This window comes from Hypomesus transpacificus, chromosome 6 (genome assembly GCF_021917145.1).
Source record: "Hypomesus transpacificus isolate Combined female chromosome 6, fHypTra1, whole genome shotgun sequence".
NCBI classification, from domain to species: domain Eukaryota; kingdom Metazoa; phylum Chordata; class Actinopteri; order Osmeriformes; family Osmeridae; genus Hypomesus; species Hypomesus transpacificus.
The window spans coordinates 11,054,712-11,068,779 of NC_061065.1; the positions used below are offsets into that span (position 1 = coordinate 11,054,712).

General features: G+C 42.2%; 1 protein-coding gene across 1 annotated transcript; it reads left to right on the forward strand.

Moving 5' to 3' along the window:
- Window positions 1-409: 409 nt before the first annotated feature.
- tdh (L-threonine dehydrogenase) lies at window positions 410-7,123 on the forward strand. Its single transcript, XM_047021260.1, has 10 exons — window positions 410-543; window positions 1,502-1,623; window positions 2,346-2,541; window positions 2,997-3,039; window positions 3,162-3,232; window positions 3,912-4,061; window positions 4,149-4,321; window positions 4,633-4,723; window positions 5,355-5,624; window positions 5,866-7,123. The coding sequence occupies exons 3-10, from the start codon at window positions 2,358-2,360 to the stop codon at window positions 6,003-6,005; spliced, it is 1,122 nt and encodes a 373-aa protein (XP_046877216.1). The 5' UTR covers window positions 410-543; window positions 1,502-1,623; window positions 2,346-2,357; the 3' UTR covers window positions 6,006-7,123.
- The last annotated feature ends 6,945 nt before the right edge of the window (window positions 7,124-14,068 follow it).

A 14,068-nucleotide genomic window follows, 5' to 3' on the forward strand; every position in this document is an offset into this window, starting at 1 on the left:
ATGCACACTAGACACACACACACACACACAGACACACACACACGATGCGTGGAAGGACCACTGCCAGTGTGGCCATGGTGCCTGGAGGAAAACATGTGCACCACTTGCTTGATCATCAAACGCCAAACTCTCCTTCACACAGGCCACCTTCCGTCCTCTGAACACCACCTACTCTTTACGAAAACCGCTCTCACGTCCTCCCGCCACTTGCTGACTGTTTCAGAGTCTGGAACTCGCGTGGCACCGTCATGCGCAGCAGTGACACAACCAAGAGAGCCCCCAGTGACGTGTGGCGGGAGTGGTTTCTGAGTTTTTTGAACCGCACCTCCGAGTGTCCGCCAATCCGAGCAAAAGCCGGCTTCCCTTGAAACCAAATGGCCGCTGATATATAGCTTGAAGCCGTAGCTGATGCAATAGCAGAGAGATAACACACGTGTGGCGTCAGATAGACTGCTTAGTATAAGGACAACCTCCAGAAGAAGCATCCGTATCTAAGCACAGAGGATAGGGACGTCCACTTGTCTGTTTTTATAAAACCTATTGGTGAGTTAAATATATTTTTATTTAAATGTACGAAATGTCTGGTTCGTCTAACTTGCAGACCGCCTTCAATTTACTTTTCATTTATAAATTATAGTCTACGATATGAATATGCTAATATTGGAGAAAAAAAATCGACATGGATTCAGGATTCCATATCGCTTCATCCTTTGTGACTAATAGAACTAATGTCTGTTGTCTGAATTCTCGGCGGCCCAAGATCTTGGCCTATTGTAAAACTGTTCGCCCAGCTCGGGGCTGGCTGTCAGTAGAAACGGATAAACCTAGTCTACACGTTGAACGACAAAAGGAAATGTCGACCCTCCCCCTCAAGACAACTGATTAGATAAGCGCATTTGCTACATTCAGTTATAAAATAAGAAATTAAATCAGTAGCTATTACACCAAAAATGACAGAGGAGAGAAGGTAATTAATAAGAATTTTATTCGAACATGCATACAAATCTTTGTCTAGTTTTAATTATAGGTTACGGCAGATTAGCCCAGCGAACTGTCAAATAAAATAGGCCTAGGCCATATGATTAAAGAATCTTTGACCTCTTCGCAAATCACAGCCAGTCCACCCAATTAGCCAGTGGAGTCATAATGAAGACAAACACAGGCTGGTTACGCAACCAGCGTATTATACTTGATTAGCACATCCAACGGCCACTGCTTGGCAACTATGCCCGTTTAACCCAAATTGCGTAAAGTGGGAATTTGGCCAGTTGATGAAAGGGCAGTTCAGGACGGTGTCTGTTCATTAAGAACATAATTAGGTTTCAGTAGGCCTATGGCTGCAACATTGCGCTTTATTATTTGAGGGACAGATAAGCTATATTCACTCTACATCCTGTCAGATAAAAAGAGGTGTATCGTGGTCCTTTTGTGACTTTAATCTGGTCAATTTTGCGTGACCTGCTGAAAACTATTTCAACAACTTGGCCGTGTTTTCTTCCAGACTATACAGTATCATCATATCCACTCCTCCTGCTCTGATTGGCTGACGGTGAAGGCAGGGCAGTATAAGTGCTCTCAAGTTACTTACTTCTTTCCTTTTTCAGAAACTCACCAGACTTTCAGGTAAGATCAAACCTATACAAATTATTATATATAATGGACTATAGCCTATATATATATATATATATGGTTCAATATGATATTGATTTTCAACAACAGCATGCATATATGGGCGTCTGAAAGTGCATTCTTTCAAAGATGCTTTGCTTCTCCAGCGATCACGTTCTCTGCGTAACAATGTAGCCATTATGCTAAAGAAGCACTCTAATAATGCGCTCACTTTGTGTCAACATTCGTAAAAACGTAGATCTACAAGGCTGTTGAAAATTATCTAAACCTTATTTCACTTCGGGATATTGGTGGCTACAGCATGGAACTCGGATTTTAAACTGTAAATGCAAACTTTTCGATAATATCAATCCCTGCAGAGTAAGCTAGAGCTCTATTCTCGTTTTAGTGAGTCTGCTCATTTATTTCCTTCTCGTTTACTGGCATTTCTTTGTTCCCTGGCACTGTTCCCGTTGCCATGTTTGGTTTGGAACACCTCACTGTACAATGCGTCCTGAACTCTCCAGATGATGAAACGACACGTTTGTTCTGCGTAAAAAATATTTTTGTTTTAAAACAGTGTCTCAAACGTAACAGTGAACAAAGTGGACGTTTGGAATTGTGTGAGATTGCCTCATAAACAATAAAAAGGAAATGGTAGACTGAAGAAAACGTTTGTTTGATCTTTGCTGCAGCATTACATGGCTCATTCTTATGCTGCTCTCTCCCTTCAATAGGTGACTGTCAAGATGCCTGTAGTTCGAGCCCTCAGCAAGGTGGCCAAGCAGGCCCTCCTCACTCCAGGGTGTGGGTGCCAGCCTCTGACTGTGGCCGTGAGAAGCATCAGCTTTTCCCCGCGCCAGGTCACGTCTGATGCCAGTTTCCATTCTGTGTCGTTCTCTGAGACGGACCACCCCAAGGTGCTCATCACAGGTAAGGGACATGATAAGTGACAATATTTTGTTATGATTGTATTGCCATTATTTGCACTATGGCATTACAAAACTGACTGTGTGACAAGTACACCCGATTTACTCAATATACTAAACTTGACTTTACTCTTGGGGTGGCAAACTCAGTATATGTTCAGATAGCTGAACTGTATGTGCAGCCAGGCTTGGCACAAGAAACACCCATGTGTGTCTTGTGTGAGGTTTCAACCACTAAGACCCCCCCCTCTCTCTCTCTCTCTCTCTCTCTCTCTCTCTCTCTCTCTCTCTCTCTCTCTCTCTCTCTGTGTGTGTGTGTGACGTATTCCAATCACCATGGAAACACTCACATAATTCAGATTTTGATCTAACCAAGTGTTGTTGTCTTTCTCAAGTCAAGGATGTCCTCTAAACTCTGGTCGTCCGCACTCACTCCATCTTTCTCTTTCTTTCTCACAGGTGGCCTGGGACAGCTGGGAGTGGGGCTGGCCAAAATGTTGAGGTAAGATCACTGCAGAGTGTGTGACTTCTTTAGTCTTGTAAAAACTGTGATTACATCAGATTCGATTACGCACCATGAAGTTGACACAACCGCCCGTCTGAAATGTGGCTTCCTGTCCCCAGAAAGCGCTTTGGAAACAACAATGTGATTCTGTCTGACATCCGGAAGCCTCCGAACCATGTCTTTCACAGCGGTGAGTCTCACCCTCCAACACATGCACACATCATGAGTTTTATTGTTAATAATTGACATATGATGTATGCTTTGAATGTAAAATACATACATTAGGAAATAATTGGGGTTGATATGCTTTAAAAACACCCACATATCTTAGATTACTTAAATATGTAAAACCTTGTATCATGGCCAGTACAGATACTCCAAATTCAAGTGCCCGCATGCAATCAGTTAATGGTTTACATGTGTGCCAAAGCCAGCATTAGAGTGAGATGTCAACAGATAATACCACGTTGGCAACAATTAAAAATATATATATTGGGCAGCAGTTTTCCAGAATCGTACTTGAGAGCAGAACAAACACTGGTGTTGATTTTAGGGGAAGGGGGGGGGGGGGGGGGGGGGGTTGTAAAGAAAGGTCAATAGGAAGATGACACAACATGATCAATAGGAAGGTGACACAACATGATGTGTCACCCCGAGCACAGCAATCTTCATACTAACACATGTAAAGGGCCAGATAGCACTGGTGTTCTTCTATCTGAAGAATTATTATGAACAAAAATATGGGATCAGCACAGAAACAAAAATGGGGGAGCAGATGAAGTAATTACTTCTAAGTTTCTCTGGCAGCCGGCCATTTTGTCATAGTGTGAGCGATGTTGTTTAAACCTTCCCTCCATTTTTTTCCTCAGGTCCCTTCATCTACTCAGATATCCTGGACTATAAGAACCTGCGTGAGATTGTGGTGAACAACCGCATCACTTGGCTCGTTCACTACAGCGCTCTCCTTAGTGCTGTTGGAGAGGCCAATGTACCCCTGGCACGTGCCGTCAACATTACCGGTGAGCACAGGCCACAGTTACGACTGCAGTTTCCTTAAAACCTAGGTGTTTTAAGATCCTAACCGACTCCCATTCCGTTTTTCTCAGGCCTTCACAACATCTTGGACATCGCAGCTGAACATGGCCTGCGTCTTTTCGTCCCCAGCACCATCGGGGCCTTCGGACCCACCTCGCCACGTAACCCCACCCCTGACCTCTGCGTGCAGAGACCACGCACCATCTACGGTGTCTCCAAAGTCCACGCAGAGCTTATGGGCGAGGTGAGGCTTGGTTGGTGTTGGGGTCAATCAATTTATGTTATGTGGAAGATAGTGGATGCGGTTGGGGAATCTAATCAAACCAAAATTCATTTCTTTAGACCTTTTTAAACATGTTAACATTTGAGAAAAACCCTCAAAATGTTAAAAGCCAGTGGATAAAAAACGAAAATATTTTAGATTTATGCAAAAATGTATACCTGGACAAATTGCATTGCATCTTCCTACTTTAAGACCCTTGTAATTTTTGTTATCACTCATTCTGTAGACTCTGAAATCTGACTGTTATTCCACTGTGTGTCCACCTCTTTCAGTACTACCACCACCGTTATGGCCTGGACTTCCGCTGTCTGCGCTACCCTGGAATAATCTCTGCTGACTCCCAGCCAGGCGGGGGCACGACAGGTGAGCCAATCACATGCGTCTGTGCCCACGGGTTCTCCATATTGCTCTATTTGCGTACTCTGACAGACCCCTGCTGACATCAGCTTGTCACATGGTTTATGTAACTGTGAATTCCAAAAAGTTCTCATGGCCAGTTGTATTTTTAGTTACCCTGATTACATTGGGTGGGGCTAGCTCATGTTTGAGCCCATCCCCTCCCATACGTCAGACCCCGCTTTCATTCTTGAAGGAGGGGGTGTTTGTAACTAAAGCAGGTGTCAGACTGTGTCATCTCAACTGTAATCTTACAGAAATTATTTTGTACCTGAAATCAATCCAACTTTTGTCATTTGGTTCAGTAAGATCAACCATCCCAGTAGAACTACAGTGTTTGACATCAAGGTTTTGTCATCTCAAATATAACCACAAAAATCCCACAAAAACTAGGTCTTGAAAATATGACTCACTTCATTTACACCTCCATAAAACGGAATAATAATAGTTTTACGTTGTCGCTAATCCGGATGTTCGGTTCTTTCTACTCACTGGAGAACCTTATCAGAGCCCTTTGTGCTGTAAAAATGTAATATCCAACACAATACACCCTCATGTTCCTCACATCTATCAAACTTCACCCATTCCCTCACAACAGACTACGCCGTTCAGATATTTCATGACGCCGTCAAGACAGGAAAATTTGAGTGCAACCTGAAGCCCGACACACGGCTACCCATGATGTATATTGATGACTGCCTGCGCGCCACGCTGGAGGTGTTGGAGGCTCCTGCCGACTCGCTGAGCATGAGGACCTACAACATCAACGCCATGAGCTTCACCCCTGAAGAGCTCGCCCGGGAGGTCCAGAAACAGATGCCCGATCTGGAGGTCACGTACGACATCGACCAAGTGCGACAAGCCATCGGTAAATACTGCACACACATCACCAATAAAATTTTTAAAAAACATAGTCTTGTCCGATTCTTATCTTTTCAAATCTTTGTCTATGAAGTATGTGCTGAGGCAACATATTTACTTCAAATCTGTATTAAAAACCTCCCTTTTAACCTAAAGAGTAGATACCAAACCACAGATGATCCAGAGGCTGTGAATGTTTGGGTCGTCTCGGAACAGGACATTGACATTTGTTTCTTTTCCCTCTGTAGCCGACAGCTGGCCCATGAACTTTGATGACTCCAATGCACGGAATGACTGGGGCTGGAAGCATGACTACGACCTTCCTGAGCTGGTTCAGACCATGATCAACTTCATTGGCTCAGAGTCGCGTATTGCTCGTGCCAACTGAAAGGCGAGGATGAGGGCAAAGGGAGTTTCTTTGTACATACTGTAAAGATGGCTTAATTAGAATGGAGACATGTGGTCTGTAAATAGTATTTCTGTCTCTAATCTGTTTAATTTGGAAGGGCTCTGTTTGCCTGCCTGGCTTAAACTACCGTATCTGCAGAATGTGAAGGTCACTCGACAGAGCATTCCGGCCAACCCCCTCCACTTCTCTCTGTGCTACCACCTCTTTCACTCTCCCCATTTCCCTCTCTCTGTCTGTGTTCTGGGCAACTGAGTGTGCTTTGCCAGTGCCAGATTATCATTGAAAAGAACATGGCACATGGCAGGGGTTCCAGAAATGCATTTTCATGAAAACTCCCTGGGGAGGACTTGCACGGCTAACAATTGTAAGCAGTAAACATCTGTAATGCGTTTTAGGAAAAACCAAGTCAATTTAAAGAATGATTGGAAGCGCTTGAACCCTTTCTCTTTATGATCCTAAAGTCAGGCTTGCTTCATTTTGTTTGCTAAGTCAGGTTCTTGTGAGTTCAGAAGGGGGGCCAAATTTATATGGCCAAAATCAAGCTGGGAAATGAATTTTGATGGAAAGGTTTTAAAATTGAAATGGTGTCTTTTGATGCACTTTAGAAAAAAATTCACCCTTTTCAAATCATCATTTGGCAAACTGATCCATTGAATCGCCATGAGTGTGGGGAGGTGATTCTGTGCATTTGCATTCAGAGGTGTGGATACATTTTTGTATTTCTTTTTTTCGTTGCTTTTTGTTATTCCATTTTTTGCATTCTATATTTATTTGTTCTGCTTGTGAAATGTTTATGGGAATCATGTTGAGCAAATGTGCTTGTTGCACTCCTGTACGAATGTTCCACAACCCAACGGAGGTCTTTGTCAAACTAAATATGGACTAAGTTTTTCGACTTGTCTGTTTTAGTTTTTTTGGCGGGGTGACTGTGGAGTTATGGATTAGAAAAGGGAAATGTAGCCATTTCTGAGGTCTGTTCCATAATTCTGTTAATGAGGATGAATGATGAATTTAGTCACTTTCTATGTGAAAGTAGGAGCAAGTAATGTTTTTTCGATTGCAAACACCTGCTTCATTAAAAATGTATTTTCCATGTACCTAAGTCTTCTTTCTATTTGTTTTACATGATGTTAGTCCATAATAACAGTATCAGTGCAAACAGACTCTTCTGTTTGAGCATGTTTTTTCAAACTTCCTTCAAAAGCATAACATGACAACAATGGAAACTACTCACACACTAGAGGAAATTCCAAAGCAGAAATGCCACTGAACAAAGTGTCTTTAGACATTGGGCTTTGACTTGATCGATAATAAGTCTGGTGAGTTTAACTGACATGTCCTTAGGAATGTATGCATGTTATAAAAACCTTCAACATTATTCATACAACTGTACTTTCTAGGCTGACAACTAAAAGCTCAAAAACATAGTATTTTTGTGCATTGAGAAATGTATCAAGTAGCGGTAGTGGCAGTGATAGTAGTAGTAGTAGAAATAATAATGGCCGGGTTTCCCAGATTTGTTAAAGCTAAGAGCTTCTTAAGATTGTTCTAAGAGCATTCTAGAGTGCTCTTAGAACGTTCTTAAGACGCTCTTAGCGTTAAGAGCTTCTTAACGAATCTGGGAAAGCCGGCCAATAATGGTTTCAGTGGAATTAGTTAACATAATTGGAATAGTAGTACAGTATTAATAATAAGTAGTAGCAGTGTTGGTCTAGTAGTAGTATCAGTAGCCTGACTCAGTGTAACACAGGCAAAGGCTTCTTTCTTGTTCTTCCAGTTGTCAAGTTGCAGGACAAGAAAACTGCTTTGATCGTACATGTACAGTTCGTACATTTTTGTTTGAGTTTAGACTTAATCCACATTTCATGAAACAGGTTCAACACATACCTTAAATTACCACCAGCTTCTAAATTGAGTCATATGCTTCTTTACTGTAAGTCAGCACAGTTTTTATCAGTCATTTGGTCACACCTTTTTTGTAGCTGTTGACGCGCGGGTTTTGACACATTAGTAGGCTACGTTAACAGGGGCAGATGGGTGACATTTGCAATGTGAGATTAAGTTTGTCAATACACATTTGTGCTCTTTCAAGGGTGATACTTCTAATAGAAATTACTATTCTTTAGGATGTCTATAATATTCTTTGGCCTAGAACAATTATCGTTGAGGTTTTAACTTCTGTAAAGCTAGCATAACCTTTTGGCCTAGGACAGTATCGCATAAGTTTCCGTTGGCTGACAAACATCTTAAAATTTGACTGTTTAACCCTGGTTGTTTTGCCCATACATGCCCATATTTTTGCTGACAAGTTCTTCTTTCTTGTCTCAAGCTATGTTTTTAATATTGAGCTTTTTCACTTTCTTGTTTATTGAAGAGTTCCTCTTTTGATGGACATGAACTATTGAAATAGTTCCGCACTCTCAAGTGGTCCACTAGAAAATTAGATTGTAAGTGGCGTACCACTAAATTGGAGGTTTTCCGCCTGGCCTGGAAGGACAGCCAAATAGAGTACAAGCAAGTCCTCATCAGGTCCAGATCAGAATATTTCTCTAAGTTGATTAGTAAGAACAAACACAACACTAAGTTCCTATTTGATACTGTTGCAAAACTCACTAAGAAAAGTACACTCTGTGTTAGTTCAGATCTCTCTCCCAATGATTTCTTAGATTTCTTTGACCAAAAAATCTATGCAATAAGGGACAAACTACAGACTAGTCCTGGAGGAGTGGCCATCAACACTGATTTTCCCTCTGTACCCAGCATTCTGCATGTTGAGACTCTCACTCACTTTAACCCTATTTCTATGGAAGCATTCATCAAGCTGATAGATTCCTCGAAACCCACTAGCTGCCTTCTCGATCCCCTCCCTGCCAAACTTTGTAGGGAACTTCTCCATATTATTGGACCGCCCATGCTTAGTATTATTAATGAATCTCTTGTAACTGGACAAGTCCCTGACGATTTCAAACAAGCTATTATCAAGCCCCTTCTTAAAAAACCAAACCTGGATCCAGGTTGTCTTAGCAATTACAGGCCCATTTCAAATTTGCCATCTCTCTCCAAAATTTTGGAAAAAGCTGTGGCAAAACAGCTCACTGAGCACCTCTCCTCAAATCAGCTCTATGAACCTCTCCAGTCTGGATTTCGTCTTCACCACAGCACTGAAACTGCATTAGCCAAGGTAGTCAATGATCTATTATTAGCCTCTGACGCGGGCTTTAGCTCTGTCCTTGTTCTTCTAGACCTAAGTGCAGCTTTTGACACTGTAGATCATGAGATTCTCCTGGAACGTATGGAGAACTATGTTGGGATTTCTGCTACTTCACTTCAGTGGTTCAGATCGTATCTATTTGATAGATCACAATATGTCCACTATGATGGTTGCTCATCCAGGAGCTCCATTGTAAAATACGGAGTACCACAGGGTTCAGTTTTAGGCCCTCTGTTATTTTCTCTCTATATGTTGCCTTTAGGAAACATAATTAGAAGTTTTGGGGTAGATTTTCACTGCTATGCAGATGATACTCAGCTATACATGTCTATAAAGCCGGGAGAATTTCCACATGCTATGGAAACCTGTGTTTCCGGGTTGAAAACTTGGATGACTGCAAATTTCCTTCTTCTTAATTCGGATAAAACCGAGGTTCAAATTTTTGGTCCGAAAAAACACCGAAATAATTTATCCCATCTAACCTTAGACTTAGACGGCGTCAAAGTATCTCAAAGCCAGCTGGTAAAAAATCTGGGAGTCACAATGGACCCAGACCTTTCGTTTGAGTACCATATTAAGCAAATCACCAGAACAGCATTTTTCCATCTACGTAATATTGCCAAAATACGAAAATTCCTCTCAAAGGATGATGCTGAAAAACTAATACATGCTTTTGTTACGTCCCGATTGGACTACTGCAATGTGTTGTTCTCTGGCCTCCCAATTACCTACCTAAAAAACTTACAGCGGGTGCAAAATGCTGCTGCTAGACTATTGACTAAAACTAGAAAGTTTGATCATATAACATCGACTCTTATCTCTTTACACTGGCTCCCTATCCAAGCCAGAGCTGATTTCAAAGTTCTACTACTAACTTACAAATCTCTGCATGGATTGGCACCACTGTACCTCTCCGGTCTCCTTGCACCCTATTGCCCCGCAAGGTCTCTAAGATCTCAAAATGCCGGCTATCTGGTAATACCCAAAGTTAAGAAAAAAACTGCTGGAGGTAGGGCGTTCTCATATAGAGCACCTCTTCTTTGGAACAAATTACCCATCTCAATTAAGGAAGCTGATACTGTCTCGACATTTAAAACTAGATTAAAAACGTTCTTGTTTAGTCAATTCTATGATTGTTAAAGGGAAGTATGTGTGTACTTTCTATGTAAACCTGGGATGTGTGCTTGCCTATGTGTGTATCACATGTAACTTTTAAATTTTAATTATAGCTTATGTTCACATTGCCCAGCTAGATGTTACAAATAAAGTAAACCTGTTACTGTATATTGTTAGTATTATTATTATTATAGTTCCGTTGCTGTATATTGTTACTGTTATAGTTTTTATTACTAGTTGGAGACAACGGGGGACTGGCTGTTTTCATCCTTATTCGTATAAGTATAACCTACTTTAGAGTTCTTTCCCCTGGAACAGATTTCATGTTCCAACTGAGGGGGGCTGTCGTTGTTTTGGTGTGTGGGGCTGCATCAAATACCCTTTTTGCTCTGTTAAATTGCTGCACTAGTCCACACTTGACCGGTGGGGATCTCATTCTATTTTGACTGTAACTGTTAGCTGCTCCTGGCATTCTCTAATCCCTGCTCTCCTCTCTGTCCCCCCCCCACACATTCCCTGTGGTGTGGGGGGTTTGAGCTGTCAGGACCTGCTTGGTCGTCGGTCTGCCAACGCTGAACCAGGTCGTCACCCGGAATCCAGTCTCCATGACGGCCAACAGCGAGTTTCCCGGTCCCATCCAACGTCTATAAAGCCGAACAATGGATTTTGGTGTTTCAAAACCCATTGACACTGTATGACTATGTTTAGCTTGTGTTCTGCTCCTCTCTCTTACCAACCGTCTCTGGAGGAGGGGATCCCTCTCTGAATTGCTCCTCCCAAGGTTTCTTCCATTTTTTCTCCCGGTGGGAGTTTTTCTGGGAGTTTTTCCTTGTCTTCCTTGAGGGTTTAGGTTGGTTGAGGGGCAGTTCTATGGGCGCATGTGAAGCCCTCTGTGACATGCTTGCGTGTAAAAAGGGCTATACAAATAAATTTGATTTGATTTGATTTGATTTGAAATAATGATTCAGATGTCAGATGGCTGAGCGGTTAGGGAATCGGGCTTGTAATCAGATGGTTGCCAGATCGATTCGCAGATCGATTCCCGGCCGTGCCAAATGACATTGTGTTCTTGGGCAAGGCACTTCACCCTACTTGCCTCGGGGGGAATGTGTCTGGAATTACTGTATAAAAGAGTGCTCAGATCATGACATTTTTAGAGAGCCTTTCTACTCCAGACATCATTTATGATCCTGTTTTAGAACGGCTCCTCCTTGCTTGCAAGAACAAACAGATGAAGACAAATACTTCTGACCTCAGACATTTAATCATTAAAACCTCAGACATTTAATCATCTGTGAAATTCCACCACTTCCTTAAAAATTAATAAGCCCATATGTAGATATGGGCTGATTAATTAGGAAACTAGAGGAAACTAGATTTCCTCCTAGAACATTCAGTCGGATTCTTATTCTTACTGTGCGCAGGTTGACTTCAGCTTTGAATGGAGCTGCTTAGAATCCTTTAGGAAACCTTTAGTTTGATTTGGTTACATCATTGTACTTTTTAACTTATGTTAATAAATCCCTGCTCAACAAACTTCTGAATTGTATTTGTCTGAGCCAAAAGGAAGTATACGTTGTATTCAACCATGGAGGCACAAAACATGCTGCTGATCAATCAGTTTTATGAGACAGGGTTAAAAAGAGGGAGAGCCAGAGCCGTTTGTATGATTTTAATGTAAAGCAAAATTTAAGTATTTAATGTTTAAATATATTTTGTGTACGTTTTTAATGTGCCCCTCTGATTAAACACTGGCGCTGCTTGGCCCCCCCAGTAAAATGTGTCTAGAACCGCCACTGGCTGTAAGTCAAGCAGGAGGCCAACAATTATGTGGCATTGTGCTTCCTTCAGTTTTAGCAAGCAGAACACTATCATACCTCCTCACCTACGCACCCTGCCCCCTTCCTTCCCCACCTCCCTGGGCTGACCTTGGGGCATTTTGTTTGAGATGGGGTGGAAGGGGTGGAGGTGGAGCAAAGGACATTTTGGGTGAAAGCGGTCTAACATGCTTAGTATGATATCACACAGTGTTCTCACTCCCTCATCCTCCTCCACAGATGTTGATATTCTCACAAATGTGCCACAGGATGTTACATGAGTGCCACAGCTGACACAGTGTGAATTTACACACGAAAAGACATGCACAGGCATGAATTTCCACAAAGAACAGCCTGTCTTGAGAGAAGTATGCATGTTAGTGACTTGTCTTTCAGGTATTGCTGAATTGCAGATATATTTGCACAAAAATATTTGCACTCAGACCTTTTGTATATTTATTTTGCGGTGGCAGAGATTCCTAACAGTACTGCCTTTTTCTGCACCTTGGCCCTAGCAGATCTGAAATTGTTCTGGAAAGAAAGATCCTGCATCTTCATTTTCATCCTTCGTTCCACCCATTTATCCTTGTAAAACGTCTGTTCTTCTCTTCTTTGGCTGTGCCTGAGAGGGTGATTTCATTTACATTCAGCCGTTGAGGCCCTATTAGGGCCCTATAAAGCCGTCAGGGTTTTCAAGAACACATTGGCCAAGCAGACCAAGAAGTATCGATTACGTAGAAACACAAGGGAGTGTGTGTATGAGAGTGTGTGTGTGTGTGTTTGTGTGTGGGTATGAGAGTCTGTGTTTTTGTGGGTGTATTAAGGAGGGGCAGTATCGGTATTCGAGGCTTGACTGCCTTGAGCCAAAGCCTCTAAAGAAGCGGGAAATTTTAGGTCGTTGAAAAAAAGGCGTGGGAGGGGGAGGAGGGGAGGCATGTGTCAGGGCCTGGCTGCTGGTCATTTCTCTAACAAGAACTGGAATCTGAGCTGCCAGACCAGGGGTGGGCTCCCCTGTGTGGGATAGAGCCATAGTTATGCAACAGGCCTTGGTGCCTGCACACCCACCAAGGCTCATACCACTTCTGGGCAATAGGAGAGCCTGAAAGCTTGTTGTTTTTGTTTGATCTTAATGTAATAAGATTGGTAGCAAGTGGGTGGTGGGTGTAGACCTGGAGGGGGGAGATTGGTGTATGCATGTCGATGAGGAAGATACTAAAGGAGGGTGGGGTGTTGGGGGCAAGGGGCTCTGGAGAGTTTTGCACATCTATTGTTTGACCAGATCTCACCAGTCCAAAGCATTATTGATTTTTTTTTTCAATCCCATCTGATTGCTTAATTTACTGTATGATCAACGACTCATCTCTCTGACCTACACTTTTTCCCCACACCCTTTGTAAAGGAACTATGTTGATAAAAGTACATATTTAGTTGCTCAATTTTACACCGTTTTAAATAGCAAAGAATATGAATACTGTGTGGTGCAGTTCTTTGGGCTGACCCTTCAGATCTTTCTAAGAATGATGGCTGATCCTTGTCACTGATCCATCTCAAGCTACTGTCACTGTTCTGTAACACCTTCTTAAGCCCTTGCTTGAGGTGAAGGTTTCCTTACACAGATCTGGGATCAGATTACCCAATGCTCATTTGTTGCTTTCACTATCTGAAAGTTAAGTTACCTCAGTATCATTTAATTCTGGATCAGAGGGTTAAGATTAAGGGTATTCTGGTTTCTAATTGCTTTAGTTTGACACTGTGTGAAATGGGCTATCATATTGTAAATGGCACAGAGAGTAAGTTTGGATTTCTCCTTAGGTGTCCTCATAATCTATTATCTATTAGTATAGTGTGGAAGGTAGCCATCAGGATTCCTGTAATTTTTCGCTAATTGGTTCATAGTA